The 26,152-nt window shown below is 41.4% G+C and overlaps 1 protein-coding gene across 3 annotated transcripts in view; it reads left to right on the forward strand.

The window, feature by feature from the left end:
• Positions 1–26,152, forward strand: part of CABCOCO1 (ciliary associated calcium binding coiled-coil 1) — a 92,758-nt gene that overhangs the window by 26,294 nt on the left and 40,312 nt on the right. For all 3 annotated transcript variants that reach the window (XM_084845366.1, XM_084845365.1, XM_084845363.1), the window contains 4 exons: positions 862–965; positions 1,558–1,727; positions 4,330–4,474; positions 8,867–8,939. In XM_084845366.1, coding sequence (XP_084701492.1) covers positions 874–965; positions 1,558–1,727; positions 4,330–4,474; positions 8,867–8,939 — 480 coding nt within the window. In that variant the 5' untranslated portion in view covers positions 862–873. The remainder of the gene's footprint in view (positions 1–861; positions 966–1,557; positions 1,728–4,329; positions 4,475–8,866; positions 8,940–26,152) is intronic.

Consider the following 26,152-nt stretch of genomic DNA (forward strand, 5'->3'; position numbering starts at 1 on the left):
TATTTATATTTCGGTAAATGTATAGGTATTTATATATTTCTTTATTATAGCGTTTGGGGTCTGCAAAATATTTTAATGGCTGTCCCCATCAGGAGAAAGGAAAAGGTGGAGGAATAAAGGAAATAAGGGGAGACAACTTCTAAGAGCTCAGTGGGTTGCTGCTCCAGCATTGGTAGAAACTTCTGGATGTTCAGCATTGTCCTCTGTTTTCATTGCAGTCTTGGTGAACTGCCTCAACATGTACTAAGGACCACTGGTACCACCTGGACCATAGTATATTAAGCATTGTTTTAGAGTTTCAGACCTACACTGATGAGCGGTACAGGGGTGGGGGCCTTTTTTCTGTCAAGGACCTCATTCCCTCAGGAGAAATTTGCTGGAGCCACATGTTGGCAGTGGGCGAGGCCAAGGCCAAAGTAGATGGGGCCACCCCTTCTCTCTTTTTTGAATACCCCCCTCATTCTCTTCCTCCCCGCCCAGTGAACTGCCAAGGGAGGGACAGATCACTCTTGACAGAACTGATTGCTTGCTAAGCGCTTCTGAAATTAGGCCAAGGGACACATGAAATTAGGCTGAGGGTTGCCTGTGGCCCTAGGCTGCAGATTTCCCACCCCCTGGCCTAGTAGGAGCTAGAATTTCTGCTTTGCAATATTGCATTCTCTGAGAAATACCTCATTTGCAAATGTAAGACAGATTATTTTTCACTTATCCGCCTATTATTCCTCCTGTCCCAAATCAGCTAAATTGGTGTTGGCAGCAGCTATTGTTTCTCTTTATGCACTGATTAAAAGAGATCCTTTAGATAAAACATGTGTTGTATGTGTGAACGCTATTGTACAGTAATGTATTGTCTTGCTACAGGAAGAAGACAAAATGATTAAAGATGAAGAGGCAATGGCTTGGAAGTTTCTTTCCCTTGCTGAGGTGTCCATTCTGCTGGAACAAGATATAGCAGGAGTTCAAAAGTAAATCTGTTGAATTTATCCCTAAATATAGATAGATGTTACTCATGTTAGTTGCCTCTGTTGAGATAATGGACTGTGTGGCTTATATCAATTCTCACCATATTCTTCCCAAAAGATGTACAAATAGAATCCTGCCCTTATTTAAGATCCTTTGAACCAGTGCAGGATTCCTGCACTCATGCTTCCTTGTGTTTGATTGTCATTGTAAGAGAATTTATCTGATGTTAGTCCCCTTGTGGGTTTATTTAAGAGGATTGCACAAAATCAAACTGAGTTAATTAATGTTCTTAATTTATATCTTGCCCTTCCGAAGCTCAGGGCAGCTAACAACATGGCAATGTTACAATAATTAATTAAAACTTACTTGTACTAAATTAAGCCTGAGTCTGTGGTGCAGTGCTTACATTGCCACGTTCCCAGGAATCATGTGGTAGTGCTTTAAGTCAGGTCAGCAGATCACAGATCACAAAGTCTGTCTGTTTAACCTGCTCTTTTAAAAGTAGTGTGGGGGGAGCTTGATTATTACAGTCATTTAAGTGTTCTGATGTGGTTTTATGCTCCAGTTTGGGGTAATCACATTTTTTTACCACAGAAGTTTGGAAGAGTTTCTGAATTTGAAACAACGTTTGACGTCTTTGAAAGAAGCTGTGATACTGGATTATTACGTCTCAGGATTTTGGTGGGCTAGAGCGTTAGAATTCACACCTGTGCAAGTTGGAGGAGTTCTGACTTTGTTAAATTTGCTGATGGAGAACCTTGACAGTATGTTTGTTGCATTTTTCATTTTAACCATTTAAGTTTCCCATTTGAGCACTTATAAAGTAATTACTTTTTGTTAGAAATAAATGCTTTTTCAAACCTGTTTTTATATCTGAGCATCTCAAGCCTCCATGGGTTGTACATTTTATTCTAGCTAGAACTCTCTGCCCACAATTATTTAGAGGATGCTATATTATAGCTCAGTGGATTGAAGAGAAGTCTGAGAGCCAGAGGTTTGAATGCAGTGTCATGCAGGCTTGGCCACCATTTCCTGTTGTTAAAAACTTTCTGCACACCCTGTTACTAATCAGATACAGTTAATTTATTTTGGAATTCCTTTCTTCGAAAGCTGATTTACAAATATAATTAATTTGCTTTTTATACAAACCAGATAATGGCCATGATCCAAAAATCCTCTTCCCCATGTGGAAACTGATTGCCTTACATCAAATTTTCTTCCTTGATAATTTCATTGATTTCAGTGAGAGAGTAAAGCATGTCGTTAAATCTTTCCTGTTGAAATGAGATGGAATTTGACTACATCATATCCTTTGTGAGAGGAAAACCTAGCCATATTAGCAGAACCTGGTGCTGTTGGCAGAATCTGTTTCACACAGTCACTTACACGAGGGCTTGTACTTTATTTATTTATTTATTTATTACATTTCTATCCTGCCTTTTTTCCTCCTTAAGGAACCCAAGATGTTGTACATAGTCCTCCTTCTCCTCCATTTTATCCTCACAACAACAACCCTGTGAGGTGGGTTGGGCTGAGAGTCCGTGACTGGCCCAAAGTCACCCAGTGAGCTTCCATGGCTGAGTGGGGACTAGAACCCGGATCTGCCAACTCCCAGTCCAACACTCTAGCCACTACACCACACTGGCTCTCCACACAGAATTACACAATTCCGCATCTCCACACAGAATTACACAAACATTTTATTTTGCCTTGTGACATTCTGGATTTTAGCCACAGTGTTTCTAACATGTATTTCAGTAAGATCAACCAGATTGGGATGAGCAAAAGGAGCCCATGGTTCACTGGTGGACTATTGGCCAATTTCTGGTGGCTCACCTAGTACATGCTGGTTGCTAAGAATGCTGGACTGGTAATGCTGGTAAACCTTGGTCTAATCCAGCAAATTACATCTTATGCAAGAGCAGCTACATTCAGACATAATGCAACACCATGGTTGGTTTAGCTAAATGATGGATTCTTGGATTCCTGCATTGAGCAGGGGGTTGGATTCGATGGCCTTGTAGGCCCATTCCAATCCTACTGTTTTATGATTCTATGATTGTTTTAATGTCTGAACCTGAAGCACAAACAAACTCTAGATCTGAAACCATAGGTTGAAACTAATTTGCAAACAACAGTTTGTGCTAACTGGTTTGCTGTTATGTCTGAATTCACAGACCATTGACAAACCAGTTAGGTCCATTGCTCTGTCTTAAAAGAGTGCTGCTGCTACATGGAGACAGGACTGAACTTATGAAGTGGAGTGCTGAGCAGATAGAAAATGAAAGAAGTTCTAAAGCATATTTTGCTTGTTGTACATCTGAAAGCTCAAACTATGATGTGGATTCTTAATTATGGTTAGGGCAATCCATAGTTTTTTGTTACATGAAATGTTACGCTCAGTATATACTCAGGACCAATTATCACATTAATTATGCCTTCACTGTTAATAGAGCTTGAGTGTTGCATTCTTGCTTTGCAAATGTCAAACACATTGTTTGGGCCAGAGGGATTCTAGTAAAACAAAACAAAAACCATGCAAAACTGAAGTTATCCTGAAAAAGGCAGCCTGGCTGTATCACAGTGAAAATTGATAGTTCTCTCGAGTAGTTGGAATATTGTTGCTCTCAAATAGGAAGAAATTTGCCACAGGGAACAAAATGGGCTCTGCCACTGGGACTGAACATCTGAAAAGACTGCAGCATTTTAGGGTTTATGATAGCTTTTATGGTCTTCAGGGAACCCAAAATGGAACTGTCAGGAAAGACAGAATCACTGTAGTGTGTATTTTTTAAAAACCCTGGTTATTTTAATAATATATAAGATTAGCCATATTTCTAAAATTATATAATTATGTTTATATCTGAATCTCACTATGTCTTGCAACATAATGGAACATATCAGTACTAGCCATTGTGTGAGCAGTAATAACCACAATAAGGGAGGATATGTTTTGAATATAATCCACCACATATTCATAATAATCTTACCATGAGGGGCTAGAAAAAAAAATAATGGATGTTTGAGTTCACAGGATTCTAACATAACTGACAAGTTGGGATGGAGAGTTTTGAGAGTCTCCAGTTGCCCACTCCAGTTCTGTACACTATACACCAAATACCACAGCCTATTCTGAGAGAATATTTTTAATTAATGTATTAAAATATCCATCTCACCTTTTCCTTTTCTTTCTAAATATTCATAAATACACAATCTATAAATAAATGGATATTATATAATAAATATACATTAATGTTCAAGTAAATACAATTGGTCAAATTGCAGATTATTTTCTATGCTTGATTTAAACATCTTTGAAGTGTCTTAAAACAAGTGTAGTTAACTTTTTTCTGGTTTGTATTGAAGCCCAACATATGACACTGGAAGAGAACATCCAAGAACTTGGAAGTGCAATGGCTGGAATTGGGCAGTGTCATTCAGAGAAAAGCGGTGGGTTTGAGTTCTTCACTGTAGACCAAGCCAAGGCTATAATCAATTATTTGAAGATCAGGTATTAATCTTACATCTTCATTCTAAAGAAGCACTGTGATAGGTGTGCCATTAAATGCTTTTCATATTCAAACTCTGGCCACAGTTACCAGTGGACAAAATTTGGAAGGCTGCTGCCAATACACCTTCCATCTATTCCATGTTTCAGGACTACAAGGAGGAGGACAAAAGGGCAGGGAGAGTTTGTGTGTGTTGCTTTCCTTCTTTAATGCATTGGATTAGATTGGGATCTCGACATTTGTGGTAATAAGCCTCCCTGAATCAACAGTCGGAGCCTCTGTGGTGTTTACAAATTAAAAAGCAATGACCATGAGGTCATCTAGCAGCATTAATTCTCATAATTTGGGAGTCCTATGCAAATATGGCTTTAAGCATATGGAGCCTAGGGCTGTCCCTCGATTAAAGAAGTCTTAATCTTAATAATTATTTATTTGTTATTAACATTTATATACCACCTTATCTGCTAAAATGCCATCAAGGTGGTGTACAGCAATTTAAAAACAATAAAACCCTGCAACAGTAAATCAGGGTTTTCGATTATTGATTAATTGGTTAAATTTGCACAATCATTACATTAATAATCTTCCTCCTTTTAAATTGAGTGATCCCACTTAGGTGTTGCTTCCCTCTCCACATTGCAAAATCGAATGCCTTCAATATTTGCATGGAGGGAAATATTCACCTTTAGTGTCTCCAAATAGCTAACATTCAGCAGTATTCCGGTGTTGGTGTGTGGCCGCTAATACAAATGCATAAGAAATGCCTTGCTGGGTTGCAACAAAACCAGATGCTTCCCAGATGTTCTCCAGCAGAACAGGACAGCAACAGTCCCTCCCTGGCATTTGGAAGGATGGTGCCTTTGAACATGGAGGTTCCAGTTAGCCATCAAATAGTAAAAGTACACTGAAACAGTGAGTTTCTTGCAACAACAGGCTTGAAAAATAATTTTTTTGATCAGGAAACCAGGACTAAAGCCAATTTCTGAGAGAAAAAATGTGCCTCCCACCCCATAAAGAAGGCCTCAGATGCAGAGAGGAGGCTGAGGATTCAACCTCAGCCTGCATCCTTCCTCTCTGTGTGCTGCTTGTTTGCTGGCCAAACTGCAGGAAATTCTTAACAGGCTGATTCCCTAACTAGCCCAGCACTAGATGTCGCTTGCAAAACAGTGGGGTCTTTTCCACTCGACCACCAGAGCAGTGGAGCCACAGTGCTTCTCTGGGCCTGACATGCTACCTCTGTATCTCTAAAAGCAAGGTGGTTGGGGGTCACATTGGGATCTGTTTTCCCCTTTCTGTGGCCTCTGTTTCCAGCTGAGCCCACTGATGCCTGACCTGGGAGCCCCTTTAAACTATCCCTCCCTCCCCTCGCAGCCCCCAGCATTCTGCTCAGTATGGGGCAGTTGGGTCTAGGAGCCACTATTTAAATTTCCCACAATGCCCTGGAGTGACACTATGTCAGAGCATTGTGGGAAGTTACACTGGGGGCTCCTGGACCCAGCCACCTGATGCTGAAGAGAACACCAGGAAAAATAGCAAGGCCCCAGCCGCTGCCAAAGGGTGTCACATGGCAATGTCAGGCTTGTGCACCTCCTCCGTATATATTTTCAGTGATGGATCTGAAGTCTTTTCCTCAGAATGAATATTCAGTGTTTCAATACTCACATCCATTTTTCTGGTGGAGGAAGTTTTCTTTTAAACCTCTGAGAAATGTATTAAAAATGAGAAGTGTCTAAGTACAGTGGCACAAACCATGCAGAAACTCTGATGATGCCTTTGAGTTTGGTAAAAGATGACAGTGTTGGTGGGTTGGGTGGGGGGGTTTTCCACTTCATCTTGTCTCCTGAGGTGAGTGCAGGCATCAACATATCACTTGACATTTTCTTTCAGGAAAGAGTTAAGCTAAGAAAATATGTCAGCACTAATCACTTTCAGATATTTGCAAGGTGTCATATAAAGCCCTACCCTGTAACTTCATTCACATCTGTAATCGTTTGTCGTGTCACGCCAAAACCTAACCATCAGGAACAGCAGAAACAAATGCCAAGCATATTCCATTGTGTCAAAAAAAAGGAAATCTGTACTATTTAGGAGGAGAAATACACATGTTGGACAAACTACATAACTGGATAGAAATGTGGCCAGATTAAGTTCAGTGGGAGGCAGGGCAGTAATCATTTTGCATATACACACATACAATCTCCTCCCATCACCAAGAAATAAAAGCCTTGATCCAAAAGACTGAATCCAACTACACAAACACAGCAGGGCTTGAGTATGAAAGAAAAATGACCAGAGTTACGTCAAGGCATTTTTGACGTGCTGCATTTTTTAAAACTAAGACAGGAGTATTTGTTTTATGGATTTCCTAATATAGAGGTTCTCAATCTTTTCTTACTAAAATTTTATTTTTATTCCTTTTATATCCCACCTTTCCTCCGAGGAGATCAAGGTGGTGTGCCTAGTTCCCTTCTACCATTTTATCATTGCAACAACACTGAGGTAGGTTAGGCTGAGAAATAGTGGCTGGACTAAGATTGCCTAGTGAGCTTCATGGCTGAGTGGGGATTTAAACCTGGGTCTCCTCAGTGCTACTCAAACACTAACCACTACACTGGTTCTAAGATGCTCACCAAAGGAGTTCTGTCTCTTTAGAACTCTGCTGTCAGCCCCATTCCCTGACCTAGAAGTATGAGCTGTTTGCACCTGCCCTGTACTGACCTTAACACACTGTTTCCTAGCAGCCCAGCAAACTTATCTGCAAGGCTCACATGGGGGAAAGTGTCTTCTGGTGAGTCCTGAAAAAGAAAAAGGAGAGGAGGGAACGCATCAGGTGCTAGGAAACCCATATTATTGAAATGAGCTTATCACATTTTGGATGTGAAACCCCTTTTCAGGGCCAACTTTCCTTATCTAATTCTTCCCAAAAGGGGCATCACTCTGTGCCATGGGAGGCTACCCCTGAAAAAGAATCTCTCGCCTGAAATGTGCTGGGCTTATTTCAATAAACTGAGTTTCTCCTCCCTTGTTTTTCTGCTTGTTGGTGCTCTCTTCCATATTTTCTTGTCTTCTGAGTCCTGGCAAACCAACTGAGAATCACTTCGTTAATAGGCTTCAGTCAAAGCATTTAATGCTGCCTTTCTGTGTCTTGTTCTGAAGAATGGATTAGGGCAAAACATGAGGATAGTCATATCCAACAGGCTATTTGGGGAAGGTTGGATGATGGGGAACAGTTTACAAGGTTTCTAGCCACAGCTAATGACTTCTTGGTTGATTGGTTACTGTAGCAGAAGTGGTTCCCTTCCAGCTGTGGAGCTGGCAGCTTGAATACAAGGGTTATTGGGCCAGTTCGCACAATCAAACAAGCCACTGTGGCCACAGTGGGTTGTTTAAATTGGTGGCAGGCTGATTGGGTTATTTGAGGGTTGTTTCCCCCTCACACAAGCTATACTGCTCGGGTTCGGACAACATGACAAGCCATGGCCAGATGGGTAATTAGGTTAATGGTGCCTAGCATGCACCACCAATTTAAACAAGCCACCGTGGCTTAAATAATACATGGTGATTTGCTTTGATCATGTGAACTGGGTCGCACCCAGAGATGGCAGGGATAAGAATCACAAGAAGTCACTGTGGCTACTGCATTGCTTCCATCAGTACTTTCAAGTGAGAGAAAGTTGTTCTCTAATTGGTCATGCTCCTGCTGCAACTACTTTTATACCTCTGATGTCATAATGTTTTTATGTTGCCATGGTCATAACTGGTGTAACCTTTTTTGACATTGTGTTTCACCAGAATAAGTCCCTTACTAGTATCATAGGGACTTTGATAAAAAGCAATCTGTTTGGATAAGCATTTGTACCATTTGATCATTGAGAAACAACATAGACATTTTTAAAACCAGTGAAACCAAGGTATATTTAATGCATTCGTTTCAGAATTCATTTAAAATAACATTTGTGATAACATTCAGAAACCTCACTACATCTGGTTTGAGGAATACATCCTCTGATTTGTTCTTTTTACTCTGTGTTAGGTTTTGTGTAAAAGTATCTTAATTCAGGGGAAAATAGGTCTTATCTTTGGTTCTGTCACTCACAATTCTGGAACAGTTTCTATCCCAACCTTGGTTTTGCACTTGTAAAGTGGGAATGATGATCTATGCAACAAGATCTTGTGACAATGTATGAAAAATTAGATATACGTATATTTTAAAAACTAGATACAATTATAAATAAAAACAAGATATAGTTCACTAACTAACTAGAATGGTGGAGTCTATTACCAAGGTTCCTTTTTTCCTCAAGTATCAAAATGGCCTCAGTGTATTTTTAAAAAAACGTTTTCTGAAGGGATTTTTTTCTTTAACTGTGTCCTTATTCTTTTTCGTCTGACAGCTTATTCCAACATTATACACTATATGAGTATCTTTTCCACAGTCCCAGGGAAGAACTTGTGATTGGAGATGAGGTAAGTAATTTATATGACTGGAACTGATTAAGTAGAATATTTTAATGCATGTTCCCCGGCATCTGTTTTCTATAGCTCAAAGCAACTTTGTGTCAAAATTGCTCAAGTGTTAACAGCGCAGAATAGCAGATGAAAGAATAGAGAAGTGCAGTAATGCCTGTCTCCTCAGAAACTTGAACTTTAGAAGAATAAATATGCCATTGTTGGTTAGCCTGCTGGCTCTATTGTCAAGAATATCTTTGTTGACAACATTTATAAGGGTGATGTGTGGAATTCTAGGTATAACTGCGGCTAAGGAGAAGAGGGGCTAGTCTACAGAGGTTTTACACGACTGTGTATGACTCTTATGGCTGTCTTGCTTTATTTTGTTTCTGATGCAGTGTTTAAAGCAGCAATACTGAACGTAGATGGGCTGGAAAGCCAGACTTCCATCCAGCAGATGTCTGGAGCCCACCCACTCCAATAATTTTTTTGACTGATAAATCACAATGGCGAAGCGGGTCAGTGGTAGTGGTGGTTAATTTCTAAAAGTACCCCCACCCTCCTGTTCTAATGTGCCACACTTCCACATCTTGTCTGAGCTGCCTGCTCACCCTTCTCAGGCATACGCATCCCTCCTGCAGCTGCAACTCCCCACCCTATAAGTCCCCACCAGAATTGTCTCGCATGCCAAAGCTGTTGCCTTGTGCTCCTTGCTAGCCATGCCTGTCCTCCCAAGTTTCCTTCTGCTGTGGCCACAGGCTGCTATCACCACCCATGTGTTGGCAAACTTCCAATTCCACACTCCTCGACACCTGCATTGCTAATCTAAATGGAATGGGGGAGAAACTGATGATGTGGCATGCCGTCAAAGCCACCCCGTTGCCCTGTTAAGGCATCGTTCATGTTCACTATCACCCAGATTAGAAGTACGTCCAATTGCGCATGAGCCACATGTATGGCTGGATTCCATTGAAATAAACAGGGCTTCCTGCCAAGTACATGAACTTCAGATTGCAGTATAACTGGCAGACTCCTAATATTGTAAGCTGCTGTTGTAGTATGGAAACCATTTCATGTTTTGGATTATTTTACTACACTTCTCTGTACTTCCTTCTGTCATATTATCTCTTAAGCGAAGATGACCACAGTATTCAAGGTGTTTGGGCACAGCTGGGTTTTATATATTTTCCATATTTTATAATACTTAGAACCATTCTGCTTACCTTTCTGCTTCATACGTTGAATACAAACACATTTATTTAAAACCTTGTGTCTATGTACTTATTCCTAAGATTACTTTTTCTAATGTAATATACTTCAAATTTACAAAGTTAGACCTGGTCAAATATAATGGGAAATCATGGTTTCCTGCTATGTGTGTTAGCCTGCTTGATCTTTGGGCTCATGCATTCCCTTGTCCACTCTCCTCCTCTTTCCTGCAGTACAGGAGGAGATTGAAAGTATCTTCTTATGATATTAAACTAATCACAATTTCCCCGTTTCCCTGATGTCCAAACTCGGGGAACTGTGTTTTGTTTGACTAGTGAGAACAAGCCATGATCAAACCATAGTTTCAGATCCTGGCTTGTCCTCAGACCATAGTTTAAACAAACCACAGTTCCCCAGGTTGAGATGTCACTGGGAACTATGGTTACTTTAAAACTGGAAGCAGAAGTTTTCAGTCCCCTCCTCTGGCATGCAGACGGGGAGGATTGGGGAAGAGGGAGCGAAAAAGCACAAAGCTTATGCAAGCTTGTTCACATAGTGGGAAAACGTAGATTCCCATTATGTCTGAAGCAGGCTACTGAATATCAGCTTCAACTTTATTACAGTTGCTCATTTGTGCATGACTTATTTGGAGAAAGGGGATCATTTTTTCTTTCACTTCTTATAACTTCATCCTGTTTTGGCTTTAATTACCTTGAAAAATTTGGTGCAGAAAAGTTCATCAGAAATTTCTGCCATTGCATATTCAGATTTTCTCTACCATCTTGATGGAAAGTTACTCTTCCTCTGAAAAGAGGTAGAATTCTAAAGTCTCTTTTTAAAAAGCCCCCTGGGCTACAGTAAAAATCATTGTAAGCTATTAGTTGCCTACTCTTGTTTTATACATTTTCTGTCTCACTGCTCAATCACTTATTTCTGTGCTAGTTAATCAAGCGATGTTTTGACAAACTTCTGTTTAGTCATGACACAGAACACAATCCAAAGAAATCATATTGCACGTGGGAGAGTACTGTGTGTATATAGCTGGATCTTCTCTGGCCTTTTTTGCTGCAGGTGTTCCCACTGCTGAAGGCAGTCAGTTTCTTAAGAATTGAACAGCAGCTAATCTCTTTGGCAGTTAGATTGCACTGCTATTTTTAAGTAATAAAACTGCGTCTATTTTAAATATATGAAGCCCATTTTAATTGTTTTCAGAAAGACTATTAAAATGACATTCTCCTAAAAGTTAGTTTCTAAATGGCTCAGAAAATTATTAGCCAATGAAGAGGCAGCTTTATAGTGAGGGAGCAAAGAATAAATGTTACTACAATCCTGCTGACTGCTAGCCCTCATAAATCAGTTGATCTAATAAAAATAAAGCAATTGCAAAAGAAAACAGTAAGGCATGAATGTCAGACTCTTGTGAGAAGGCATACCTTGACATTTAGCCAGCAGTAGGAAGCATTTGTCTAGAAACATTGATGTCTCTCTCTTTAATGCTTACTTAAGAGTGAAACCTTATAGAAATAATTTGCTGTAGAAATGAATCCAGGTTACCAAAATAGTGCCTGAGTCCAATTTGGAGAGTGGCTTTCACCTTAAAAAAAACCAAGAGTTTTTTAGTAATATCTGTTGTGTTTATTCAAGGGTAATATTCGACTAATTTGACCATGCTGAGAGAGGAAGGATTTTCCTAAAATATTTTTATGGAAGATAGATACAGTTGTGGGTGGAAAAGTGTTTGGGGACAGGTGGCCAATAGGTGTGGCTAATATGGCATCATCTTATCCAGATCCTGTGCATGTTTATTTGGAGCATCTGGGTTTAGTGGGTCTCACTTCCATTGGAGTGCAGCCTTTGACTGGGTTCGGACGATCAGTGCGGCAAACCCCGCCTCTGAAACATGTAAATATACCTACTCTGCCTTTCCCTTTCTCACTTTCTCCTGATATCGTTCTGAATCTGACCATTCTGCCCCTCACAGCTAGGCCTTGCCAGCTAACAGAGAAAGGGCAAGTTCCGACGATCATTGGGGGAAACAATGCAGCAAGGTTCTTTCCCCCACCTCTGCATGTGCTTCGCGTGACTGGGATTACCTGCTCTGCATCACAGGTTGTCCTGTCATCTGGATCTGATACATGACACAGGCATAGGTCATTGTCACTCACCCTAAAACCCACCCTGTGCAATATAGCTTGTAGGGTAGATGAAAATGAACTACAGCCGTGCTGCACACTGGGTTTGGATGACACAGCAACCTATGACACAGTGCGGATAATTAGAGTAATGCTGGTCCCCCAGCTGGTGGGGGCAGGGGAAACAACCGATGCTGCATTGTTTCCTCCACTGATCGTCTAAACTTGCCCTTTGTCTGTTAGCTGGCAAGGCCTAGCTGCGAGGGGAGTATGGTCAGATTCAGAACGATATTAGGAGAAAGTGAGAAAGGGGAAGGCAGAGTAGGTATATTTACATGTTTCAGAGGTGGGGTAAGACGGAGGAAGGACTTCACTTCCTGGGTGTTCACAATTGCTCAGAGATTCAAAGAGAACAATTTCCAGAGGATAGCTGTGTTAGTCTAGTGCAGAAAAAACAACAAGAGTCTTGTGGCACCTTAAAAGTTAACACATATATTCTGGCATAACCTTTCATGAACAATAGTCCACTTCATCATATGCTTGGAATATTATGGCAATTTTCAGTTTATAGCCAGTACATATGGGGAGAGGGAAAGAACTGTAAACAGTGAGGTCAGAAGGAAATTAAATACAGAAGGTACTGATAGTGACAATCATATTAACAGGGGTCATTCACAGTGCATCTGAAGGTGTTACTGCAAAGCATGGATGGGCAATTTTTGGCCCTCCATATGTTTTGGCCTACAACTCTCATAATTCTTCTCCATTGGCTATGCTGGCTAGGGCTGATGGGAGTTGTAGGCCAAAACATCTGGAGGGCCACAAGTTGCCCCTCTGCTAAAGTAAAGAGAAAAAAGTATGTTAACTGAACAACAATGAGATTTAAACTTGATGTAATTGTCTTTTTTTTCTTGTTTGTTTATATTAATAAAATATTTTTTAAAAAGAAAGAAGGAAAGCATCTGCATATATTTACGGTTCCCAAGGCTTTGCATGCACGCCTGAGGGTGACTCCTGTTAATTCAACTACAGTTGGGGACACATAGGTGTTAGACTACAACTCCCATCATTCCAATGATGGCCGTGTTGGCTTGGGTGATGGAAATTGGAGTCCAACACATCTGGAGGGAACTAGGTTGGGGAAGGCTACCTTGAGGTATTGGCATTCATCTCTGACTCATACACAGATTCACTGATTTAGCTTATTTAATATAAGTACATTAGCCCAGCCTATACATTCAGAGAGCACACACAGAGGCCAAGCTAAATGCAAGAATTCAGCAGAGCAATTTCCATTAACGTATGTCAGATCTTGTAGCAAGTGTTTACATTGCTAAGACATTAACTGCATAGAAGCTTTTATTATTTTCTATTTGGAGGGCTTGGCTAAGTTATTTTACTTAAGATGATATATTACTCTGTGTCTTTTAGGGAGTTTGGGGAACATTTACAAATGCAACCTTGAACATTACATGTTCATGCTGTTCTTTCCAAAAAAACTTTTGGAATGATGTTTGCTTTGAAGCATTTCCTAATAAAAAATGTGGTTGGTAAATGTAGCTTTATCCCTTCTTGCTTCAATCAGTGTGATGGAATAATCTGTCTTTTATGGCCCGACTGACTTAATGAATGTTCACTTTTTGAAGAAATTCCATACCATGGACACCATCCACAGGAACTTTTTTGCATGAGCTCCACAGAAATGATTTTTTTTTTAGCAGGAAAGCTTTACAAATGTCCAATTTATGTCCAGTTTTTAGAAATGTTGTGGCATCAGACTGAAGGATGTGTGTGTGTGTGTGTGTGTGTATAAATATATATGAATAAATATAAATATAAAATATGCTCTCCCATTAAATTTATAGTCACCCGATATCACCTGCTAGAGTTAACCTTGCAAAACAGTAACTATTTACAAGAACGTATTGCTCTCCCAGCATTCCCATAGTTGGACTGCTCCAAATCTGACTTTATTTCATTTGGACTGCATCACTTGTTCATCTGAATTGGTTAGAGGAAAAGTTTTTTTCTCTGTTTCCCGAACTAGCTGGTTGGACAGAATTACTGAAAAGAGAATAGTTTGAAAAATTAGGGGAGCTGAATTCAAGATGTGAATATTATCAGCATTTGAGCTACCAATACCACTGTGAGCCTGTCCACATAAAATGACAGGCAACTGTGGCTTAATTTACCTGTGGGGGTTGTTGTAGGTAATGCAACAGCCCCCACAGGTAAATAAAGCCACAGTGGGCTGTCATGGCGTGCAAACCAGATCAATGTGTTACTTTCAACAAGTCTCCTTCCTTTTTCTTTGTACACAATTTTAGTTCAGCGTTTCCCAAATAACTGATACTTGAGGCACGCTTTCTTCTCTGACTTAAATTGGAGATGGCCTTGTTCTTGCACCCCACGTTTTGTGTTTGTAAGAACTACCTGCACTCAGGTGAGCCCACTTCCTATGTTCCTGCATGAGCCACTATTCTGACTGACTCCTGAATTTTTATTACATTTATATCCCACCTTTTTTTCCTCCTCCCCAAGGAACCCAAGGCGGCACACGTAGTCCTTCTCCTCTCCATTTTATCCTCACAACAACGACCCTGTGAGGTAGGTTGGGCTGAGAGTCTGTGACTGGCCCAAAGCCACCCAGTGAGCTTCCATTGCCGAGTGGGGACTAGAACCCAGAGCTCCCGACTCCTAGTCCAACACTCTAGCCACAGTAGTACAGCCAGGTCAGCAGGGGCCCTGGGCATGATGATGTATTTGGGGGGCCCCATGCACCACTGTCTCTCCCCAGCCCCCCCGCCCCGGTACCACCTTGGTCTCTTATTTTCCTGTTGCCTGGCAAGTAGGTGAGTGGGGAACAAACAGATCTCTTTTTCTTTGTTTTAACAAAAGAAAGAAAAAGTGACCTGATTGTTCCCCCCGCCCCCAACACAAACATACCAAATGATAGGAAAGGATCAAAGGACCCTTTTCCGCCTTCTAAAACTCTTTAAACAAGTTATTGGGTGTGCTGACTCCACACTATAGCCAGCACACCTGATAATCTAGCTAAAGACTTGTAAAAAGGAATAAAAAGGTATCCATTTGTTCTCATCCTCCTGCTTGGTAAGTGAGGGGCGGGGCAGGGGAAGAAACCAGTCTTTTTTTCTTTCTGTCTTTAAAACAAATAAAAAGAGATCCATTTGTTCTCTCCCCCTTACTGGGCAGCAGGACAGGATCAAAGGACTTCTTACGCAAGTTGTCAAGCATGCTGGCTCCTGGTTTAAGGAGTTTTAAAAAGAGGAAGAAAGAAAGGCGTGTACACCCCCCACACACACCCCTCAGCTTACTGGGACACTGGTGGTGGCAGCAGTTTTTTCACCTTGTCTTTTTTTTAAAGACAGATTACCAGGGTGAGCACACTGCTGCGAAGCTCCACAGTTTCACCCATCATCTTCATTTTCCCAGAGTGCTTTTCTGGACCCCACATAGGTCCCAGGGGCACTCTGGAATTAGGAAATGAAAATGGTGGGTGTGGCTGTGGAGCTTCACTCTGCAGCAGTGCACCTGCCCTGGAAAAAAGAAAAACAGAAGAAAGAACCAGCCCAAGACATTTTGCTGCTTCAGGCAGAGCATGTAAAGTATCCAAGGCTGGTCAAGTTATTCTGGCACCTGAAGCAGAAGATCCCACAATCACCTCTCACCCTTCCTTGCAATAAAAATACAATAATAAATAACTTAGAATTCACTGCCATTTCATGATACCCTAAATCAGCTTCCGAGGCAGCCACCTCATTCTACCTAATGATAGGACCGGCCCTGTGTGAAAATATCCAAGACGTGGAAGATGGACAGTCTCAGGAAGTAGGACAGTCTCAGGAAGTAGGAATAGAGAAGGCTGGCCACTGGGAGGCCTAAATGGGGGGATGGTCAGATATTCATAGCTTTGCTGACTTTCTGAGATGGCTCCACAATGGAAGATTTCAGCTACACCACGCACATGAAGTCTCGATCTTTTGGTTTCAGTGCCAGATGTTAGTTTAGGCTGCAGTGGTTCTAATATTGAAAGCCAATTTAAACTGCCATGGCAACTTCTTTGTAAATAAAGTGTTCTGATAACCTGGGGCTACGCACATATTGGACGAGAGCTCCAGCACTGTTTGCCCAACAGGGCAGTGCATGTTCAGCAAGGACATTACATAAAGAATCTATAAAGCTCCAAATAGCTTAGGCCCAACATTCTTGAGCAGCTGATTCCACAAAGGACTGGAGACACCACAAGCCTAATAATGGCACATTATCCAGGGCAGTGCTTCTTGAACCGTGGGTCCTGACATATTCCTGGAGGGGTCACATAGCAAGGGCGTTTTATTTCCTGTCACTGGACTGCCAGCACACTACTACTGTTGTGTGGCCACTTTAAGAGACAGCTTAGCTCCATCCCTCTATGTAAGGGGTGAAGAACCTTAGGCCCAGGGGCCAAATCCAGCCCTTCTGGGGTCCCAATCCAGCCTTCTGGGGTTCCCCTGATGGCCACACCCCCTTGTCCTGGCCCCATCTCCTTTTCCCCAACCACCAAATGTTTGGTGGTTTCCCGGCTTTTCTGCATTTTCCCCCATTCTAAAAAGTTTAAATGCTTCTCCTAAGGCTCAGTTACTGGCAGGAAGAGCTTTAGGCTACAAATACTTTTGGCCCCACCACTTTTTCCTTCTGCCCCACTCACCACTGGAATCCTGCCCCAGAGAGCTTCTCCAAAATTAAATTTGGCCCTTGGGCTGAAAGAGGTTCTCCACTCCTGCTCTATGCTGTGCTTAAATTCTGTTCAAATACATACTGCCTATATTTACCTACATTAACATTAACAGTGAAAAATGAAATATCAACTTGTTCAGTGTTAAGTAATGATGTGATATTCTTGCATTTTCTGTTATAGAATGGGAAAGTGGGGTTTGAAAGGCGGAGGTTGCTTACAGGTGGGTCTCATTCCCAGTTTCTCAAAACATTCACAAATGTTTTACAGAAGCGTTGGTCATTCTAGGGCAGCCTTCTCCAACAGGGTGCCCTCCAGATGCTTTGGACGAAAACTCCCAGCATTCCTGGCCATTGGCCATGCTTGCTGGTGCTGATGGGAATTGAGCCCAAAACGTCTGGAGAGCACCATGTTGGGGAAGACTGCTCCAGGGGTAATATGGCTGTAAGACCCAGATGCCAAGGCATCAGTGCACCTTGTAAATGGGTTCAGCCCTACTGCTCATTCTCACTGATCAAGGGAGAAATAGGCCTTGTAGTAGCTTCTTCCTCTCCTTCCAAGGCCACAAGTTCTTGTAGAACTCTTGGGCTGTCTCCACCTGCAAGATACGAGATATCAACTAATGGCAAATATCAGTTCTCACTATATAAAATATTGACTAAGATTGATCAGATATTCTGCCTTAGTGCAGGATTTCTAGAAGCAACATTTGGCTCTAAATTTACTTAAGGTTATTTCATCCTCCAGCATATGCGAGATGCAGACAGATTTATTTGTTTAACTTTTTAATCTGGAAAACTGCTAGTAGAGAAGTGATGAGCATATGAAGTGAAAGAGCTTCATCTGTAGCAGTGGAGGGGAACATGTGGCCCTCCAGATGTTACTGGACTGCAACTCCCATCAGGCTTAGCCAGAAGAATAATGGGAATTGCAGTCCCACAATATCTGCAGGGCCTCACATTCCCCAGCACTGGTCTGCATTGTCTTGTGAATATGTGGCTCTCACAACCTTTATAAGCTATTAACTTCAGAATAGAATAGAAACTATCTTACAATCAGAAAGCACAGGGTATTTTTTCTTTTGGTGGGGAGGGGGTAGGGAGTTAATATCACAGATCTCTGTATTGTTCTCATAACAAAGTCTCATTTCTAGGCTATACTTCCTTACACATGTTGGAGATACCAAAGTAGGCTAGCTGGTATTTTACTATCCTATTATGTACACTTAATGGGTATTTTCCATTATTAAGTGGAAATTATTGCACTAGCAAGCAGTATATTTAAAGTGAAAATAGAGGTCTAACCTACTGAATAACTACATTTGCAGAGTAAGAATGTGTGTTATTGTTTAAATTGCTACCATATGGCTTGTCCTGTAACATACATCTGTATATTTATGAAACTTTACCCAAGGAATTATATATATTTCAATAAAAAGATAATGATATATACAGTGAGAACACAGGCTATTAATATGAGCTCTTTCTTTTAAAAGAAAGCAGTTCTCACAGTTAAATATTTGTGGCTTGTTAATCCAGGCTTGTTTGGCATGGGGTTTGGGCTGACTGAATTATCAAAACATAAGACAATGGAAACATTTAGCAATGCGAGGAGGAGGAGTGGCATGCAGAAACCTGACTAGTTTTAAAACCCACTTTGAGCATGCTTTAAATCTCAGAGCAGAAATTCTCCTCTGCTTTCTCTAATTAAGGAAATGAACTTTATAGGAAGGTCAGTGAGCTCAAAATTAGGGCTGACTTTTCCTGTCTTTGTAATCGACACAATCTAAGAGAGAAACAAAAGACCACAATGTCGCCAGTGTCCTGTTTTTGAGTTTGAGGCTGTGCTGCTCATCCTAAAATGGCAAGGACATTGTTGGTATGACTATCAGGTCTATCAGGTAGAGCTCCCCCACCTATGTAACACAATACTAACATGGTTCTCACAACCAACAACATACTGGGTTGGATCTAGATTTACTCATACTTCGAGCAGACTCTTTGAAACCAATGGGACTTCAGTTAGTTAAACTCTTTGAAATTAATGGGACTCCCATTGATTTCAGTGAGTCTGCACTGACTAAACCTGGATCCAACCTATGGTTCTTTCCACAAGCATCACTGAAGCAATGTCAGCACTCTCTGGCAATGGTATGGGTGGGAACTGAGATGGGACACAGGACATTCTGCCTTATTATTGAGGCTTTTTTCTTGAAGGGTGCTGGTAGAAGGGAAAGTGGTTGGTGAGATACATGTCTCAGTCATTCCAGTTCAAGTATTTGGGCAGGGTTTTTGGCCCCTTCACTTTTGCTTTTGGCCCTGGCCACCAATGGAATGTGGCCCCCAAGAATTCCTTCAAAATGGAATCCAGCCCTCAGGCTGAAAGAGGCTCAACACCCCTAGTTTAGACACATAGACCAGGGCCCAACCTGCAGACCATAAACAGTGACAGGACGTATATGTAGAAAGGTGGCCAATGTGATACATGCGTGGAAAGGGTGGCAGTGGAAAGAGATGGAGTAAAATGGAATGGGACTTAGAACAGTTAAGAGCTCTTCCCCCTTCTGGTATTTTTCCCAACTTGAGTGTTGTGGTTTCCAAATCTACCAATGCCTGTGTCTTGACAGTCCTGCAAGTACATATCAGATTAACAAAACATCAAATAGCTCTGCTCCATAGCTTGATTCTAGGGGAGCAAGCCAGCCAGGCCTGTATTACCCAAACTGGTTGGTAATGCTGGTTGGGTATTCCAAGAACTTAGCTACTGCAATCCTGCTTGTGATAAATGAGATGGCAATCACCTCCATCAGACTAAGTTAGGAGCCTAGCAATACTCCTAGCAGTACTTCTATTTGACGGGGAGGCATCATGAATTGCTATGAGCTCCTTTTATCAATTATATATGTTATGTGTTGTTGTTGTCCTTTCTAGAGAGGAGGGCTCAAGTCTTACTGATCCACACTTCTGTAATTTCTAGGATTGACTGCTGTAATTCAGTCTACCTAGGGTTGCCCTATGACAATTCAGAAGCTGCAGTTAGTGCAGACTACTGCTGTCTGTCTCCTGTTAGATGCTGGGAGGCAGAAGCAGCTTCAACCTATTCTGCAACAGCAGCACTTGTTGCCAATGAGTCTCAAGACCTGCTTTAAGGTGCTAGTTTGTACATTTGTAGCTTTCACACTCTGGAACCCATGTATCACATCGGCCACCTTTCTGCATATGCGTCCTGTCACTGTTTATGGTCTGCAGGTTGGGCCCTGGTCTATGTGTCTAAACTAGGGGTGTTGAGCCTCTGTCAGCCTGAGGGCTGGATCCATTTTGAAGGAATTCTTGGGGGCCACATTCCAGTGGCGGCCAGGGCTAAAAGCAAAAGAGAAGGGGCCAAAAAACTACAAAAAATACCAGTATGCTTTAGTGTAAAGCGCTTACTACCTGTAACTAAGCTTCAGGAGAGACATTTCAAATCTTTACAGTGGGGCCAAAACTGCACAAAAGCCAAGAAACCACCAAACAATCAGTGATTGGAGGGAAAGGGGGCATGGGCATCTGTAGAACCCTGAAGGACCGGATTTGGCCCCCAGGCAGGCCAGATTTGGTCCTGCGCCTGAAGTTCTGCACTTCTGATGTATGACATATGAGGTAACAACATCTACAGCAAGAACATGGTCTTCACTGCAATTGTTTCAGGACTTTGGAAGTCCTGAAGAGGTCCAGCCCAGAGCTCCTCTTTTCTGGTGGCCTACTGGAGAACATAAAAAGCCCATGTTTTTTGGAAGACCTTTGGAGGGTGAGTCTCAGAAGGATTTTATATCACTGAAGCTGAATGTTGCTGTTTTTAATTGTTGCAATTGTTTTTTTTCCCCTATTAGCTGAATTGTTTAATTTTTTATGGCCTCAAGCTTGGGGGAGGCAGCATATAAATGTTTTAAATAACATATGTTGACTTGGTGGTCTTAACTCTATCCAAATCCTTAACACCTACCAAGTCAGCAGCTAGCTTTATAGGAAGGCCACTCCGAAGAAGGGATTGGGGGATGGTAAGCCAGCTTCCCTCACCACCACCCCATACCCCAGAATGGACTGCTAAGACGTCCCATTCCTACAGCTTCCTTCCTCATAACTTCCTTGTCTTGGAGTTGGCAGCTGAAGTGGGCAAGCTAGTAATTCTCAGGAGGTCAGGTTTAGTCCTGAGACCTCCACGCACTATCTTAAGCAATATGAGGTAGAATGCAGGTCTCTAGTTACTCTGTTTTAGCATAAACTAGTGGTGTTGTTTTTTGCAAGTATTGTTGCTGCAAGTATTGTTTTTCTGCTTCTATATACTCTCTAGGCCTTCCTCTTTATACAAAGGGGGAACTGCAAATGAGAGGGTCACTTGTTAAAGTTTTAGATACCTGTTTTAACATTCTCATGCAGTTTTCCTCACTTTATTATTTATGATGTCCATTTATCACTGTAATTCTTCACTGTTCTTCATATATTTCCCTTAGTGGTCCTTAATTTCTTCTAATAAAGACTGCCTATTAACTTTTGAATCTCTACAGGTTTTCAGATTCCTATTTGAAGAGTTTATATAGAAGAAAGACTAAATTAACCCATAATGATTGCTCTTCAAAGAGAATATTTAATGGACTTTAATTCTTTCACCTGCTTCTGTTATTGGAGATCTACAGGTGTGTGGGTTTTAAAAAATAATAATTTAAACTTTCAGTACTGTAGAAATTGGCTTCAGAAGTGAAGATCACATAGAGGTTAGGTTGCTCTGCAAAAAAATTCTTACCAGAGGGCACTTGAGTGCCCTCATGTGGGAGTTTCAGAAACATCTTTCCATTGCTCCCTCTCAAAATCCCTTTCTGCTAAATACATGGAACTCTGTACTGGAGATATTAAGTTTTGTTTAGAAAGTTGCCCTTTGGGCCAAGACAAGAAGTTCATTCTGGAGCAACGTAAGCAAATATGACTATTGAAAACATTCCTTAAACATTTAAGCCCTTTTGTGTCCTTATTTTCTAATTTAGCTGTCAGAATTCCCTCTGAAACAATCATTCCCCTCTCAAAGATGCTCAGAATGAATTTGATTTCATGGTGGAAATAGTTAACTACACGATTAAGCCATACCTCTACATTTCCTAACTATTATGAATTTAAACCCAGGGCATTAAACTGTCAGAAAGAACAGGTGATACTTGACTATAGTTCCAAACACGGAATCACTGTTGTATGGCAATAATCCTAATTTAAACAGGTATACAATAAAGGGGGTAAAGATTACATAAATACAGATAATCCTAAAATAAAATGGATCTCGAAATGTTGGGATTGTGTCAGGGAAAAGGTTTTCATGCCATGGTCATAAAAATCATGAACCCCAAAACAGCTAAAGTTACTTGTGACTGAGTCCACTGAAAGCAATAGGATTTTAGTCAGTCATGTTCTACTGGGCTGGCTCACATGATCAAAACATCCCACTGTGGGTTGTTTAAGTCATGGTGAGCAGTAGCGTGTGCTGGGAGGAATTTGCATATTCAGTGCCTGGCCACAGCTTGTTATGTCTTGGGAACCCAGGAAACGTGGGTTATGTGATGGTTAAACAACCGCTAAATAACTCTCACGTAACTCAACAACAGGTCATGGGTTACGCGGGTGTTGAATATTCAGAATGGCTTAAACCACGGTGGGTTGTTCGATCATGTAAACCAGGTCATTGGCTTCAGGAGGTCTTATTCATGACCAACTTTTGCTGGATCAAGGTTTTCTTGACTACAACAGTTATAGGTGGGAAATTACACCATGAGTAAATTATATTAATTTTAGCTACAATAGAGTGGCAACTTATGCATCACTGAAAAAAGATGAAATGCATCATTAAAAAGGGGGACAAAAGGGGACAGATTTGCATATAATGTGTGTGCATTAGTCTATCAGTATAGAGGCACATTTAGAAATAATTAAAATAGAAATACAATACATCTCACTATAGTGGGGAAGACTGACCAGGTGACCTGTGTGCCTGTCTGCTCTCTAGGTGCTAACTGTTGATAGGCAGCTTCAAGGCCCCTGCTCTCGCTTCATAAACCATGCTTCAAACAGAGCATCTTCAAACAGAGGGCTGTCCTCTGTAAAACAGGACACATGGCCATCCACGCTACAGTGGGCTTATATTCCACAAGCTTAGAAGAACTAAGGGAGAAATTGTGTCTCATGAATGCAACTTGCATATTTTTGAATATTTTAAAACCATAGTCCAATTAAAAATAGTATGAGTGTCAGGGAAATTATGTTGCCCCTTTCTCCTTTTGTATGATCAGTTTACAAAGATTGAGCAAAATACAATGAAGGTAATACATTTAAGGAGCAATCCTATGGCCGTTAGTCAGCGGCTAGATGGCCATAGGATATGTCAGTTTCCAGGAACCAACCTTGGAGCCTGCACTCCGCCTTCCCCTCTCCCACACACTGCCTCACAGGTAGCTCGGAACGGCCCCATGCTCTGTACTCAGAAGAGGAGCGCAGAGCAGCGAAAACGGGGCGGTCCTGGGTGCGTTCTGGGGTAGGGAAGGTGGAAATGCCGGTATGACACATCCAGCGTGTTGTCTGGCAGCCACTTCCCCCCCTCCACCTTCCTGCGGCTAGACAGCCAAAATCGGCTGTCTAGCCACAAATGCAGGGCAGCTGAAGCGCGGAGGGGACAATCCCCACCGCGTTTCTCCTGCCCTGCATTGGATAGGCAGTCGCCTCTGAGTTCGGAGGCGGCCACCTATTCTGCTAGGATTGCTCCCTTACTGAGTTAATGCAATAATTGGGACCATATCCACCAGATGCATCTTTATTTTACCATTTTCCAGTCATTACACCAGGAAGCATAATTTATGCAGATTGCAAATTCTGCCTATTTAACCTGCTCCTTGTTAAAGTTGAATAAAAGGGTGGAAGTAATATGTGACCTAAATTTGGGAAGAAATAGAACAGTTCAATCTTAAGTATTGTTTCCTTACCATTTCTGCTGGGTGGAGTCCCTCACTAGGTCAAGAACAGGAGATGAGAGTTGGTTTGGTTGCTAGTTGCTGCCTGATTAAAAAAAACAAGTGATTTTCTGAGAAACACTTCAAAAGGAGAACATGTACAGATACAAGGTATTTACTCTATTAAAGACTGCTTTGCATATCAGCTGCTTTTCACAGAAAGAGGCTGTGACATCAGCAATTTCAGTTCAGGTTTTTAACAAGACGTTTTTTCTTTCACAAAATAGTTGCTTTGTTCAGACCACATTCTTTTGTTCCATATGCGATTCAATATGAAACTCAATAAGGAAGGTACTTACACTTTTATCCCTGCTGCTGAATATTCATGAAGCCTAAGTATTTTGGATAATTCAATAAATTGGTTTCAGTTAGAGAAAGGGGCTTGAGAACTTTCAACAAAGTAAAATGTAGAAGATGTAATCCTGGCATAGAGGTTGGTTTTCTCAATTAACAGTGCAATCCCATCTGTGTCTAGTTAGGAGTAAGAACCACTGAGTTAAGTGAAGCATACTCCTAGGTAAGTTGGTATAGGATTGCAGGGGAAGGACAGGATTTGCACTGCTTTGCAACCATTTCCAGAAATGGCTGATAAAACAAACTGAGCAGTAGAATTATGTTGCTTGGGGAAAGGGCACTAGGGCACAGGATTTGGGGGGCATCCATTAAGTATATCACACCTGGAGGTAGGGGAAGGTAGCAAAATTATGACCCTATTGGGAATTAGCTAAAATGGGGCATAATATGACAAGGAGGTGGAGGTAGGATTAACAAGGCCTTGTGGGACATAATTTATGGATGATTCCATTTCCCAATTAGATACTCATTCTGAATTTGTCACCACCCCACCCCAACTCACTTTTCCCCCTTACAACTTACTGACCATGCAATTGACCTGAATTGCTGATCAGGATCACTTTGAGAACAGTTCAAGCCTCATAAACAATTTGTTAGCTAGCTTTAAAAATGGGGAACAATAGATTTGGTGGGTCTTAAGAATTCCTAGCAAGAGATTTAGCAAGGTTTGTTCAAGTGTTTTCAAAGACCCCTTTTACTGTTTCCATGTGTTGCACAGGGGAAGACCAAGTCAGGAGCGAAGAAAGGTTAGCATAATTTCTGTTGGGCTCCAACATTGCTTGTTTTTTCTCATCCCATCTCCGCACACTTTTTGCTTCATATCCAGCCTGATGGGGCATTCTGAAGGACTTGAAAAGTTTGCTCAGTATTTTGTGACATTTTAGTTTGCCCTAATAAAGCAGGGATGGGGAACCCTCAGCCAGCAGGGCTAATACAGCTTGACATGTTCCCCAACCTAGCCTGAAAAATTGTCCAACCTGGCCATGCCCACTTTCCTTTCATCTTTCCTTTTATTTTTTCCTTTACTTTTTTCCGCTTTCATTCTTGATTGCTGGAACACTATCAGTGTGTTTTCCACATGTTCTGGCTGGTCCTGACCTCATGTACCTTTCCAGGAAGTGCTCTACCTTTCTGGAACACTTCAGTTGCTTTCTTTTCTTTCTGGAGCTGCACTGGGGCTCTTTGCTAATCTCCAGAGCTCTGATGCAGCTTCAGAGTAACTTGGTCGGTCGTAGCTACAATCTCCTTAGCTGGTGCTTTGATTCAGTAAATGCTAAAATTTAAAAGAATCAAAAATTATTTAATAGCGGTGGGCGTGGGAGCTACTTAGTAATTTTGAGTAGAATTCAGGTTAATATTTTCTTTGTGATTTTTCAGTGGGGTTTACTTTCATTTTTGGCTTGATTTTGGCGGTGCTATCTGAAAGGGCAATGGGATTTAGTTCTTTATGGGGGAGCTGGACTTTTCTAAGTGGCAATACTTGAAGCTGGGATTTTTTGCCCCAACATGCAACAGTTTACAAATGCAATTCAATGTAAGTAAGTGTAAAGTCATGTACGTTGGGGCAAAAAACCCCAGCTTCAAGTATAACCTGATGAGATCTGACTAAGTGGTGACTGACCAAGAAAGAGATCTTGGGATTGCGGTGGACAGCTGGATGAAAATGTCAGCCCAGTGTACGGCTGCTGTAAAAAAGGCAAACTCCATGTTAGGCATAATTAGGAAAGGAATTGAGAATAAAACTGTCACTATCATACTGCCCTTTTACAAATCTATGGTG

This window comes from Heloderma suspectum, chromosome 3 (assembly GCF_057233095.1).
Source record: "Heloderma suspectum isolate Gila_16-S chromosome 3, 16-S_ref, whole genome shotgun sequence".
NCBI classification, from domain to species: domain Eukaryota; kingdom Metazoa; phylum Chordata; class Lepidosauria; order Squamata; family Helodermatidae; genus Heloderma; species Heloderma suspectum.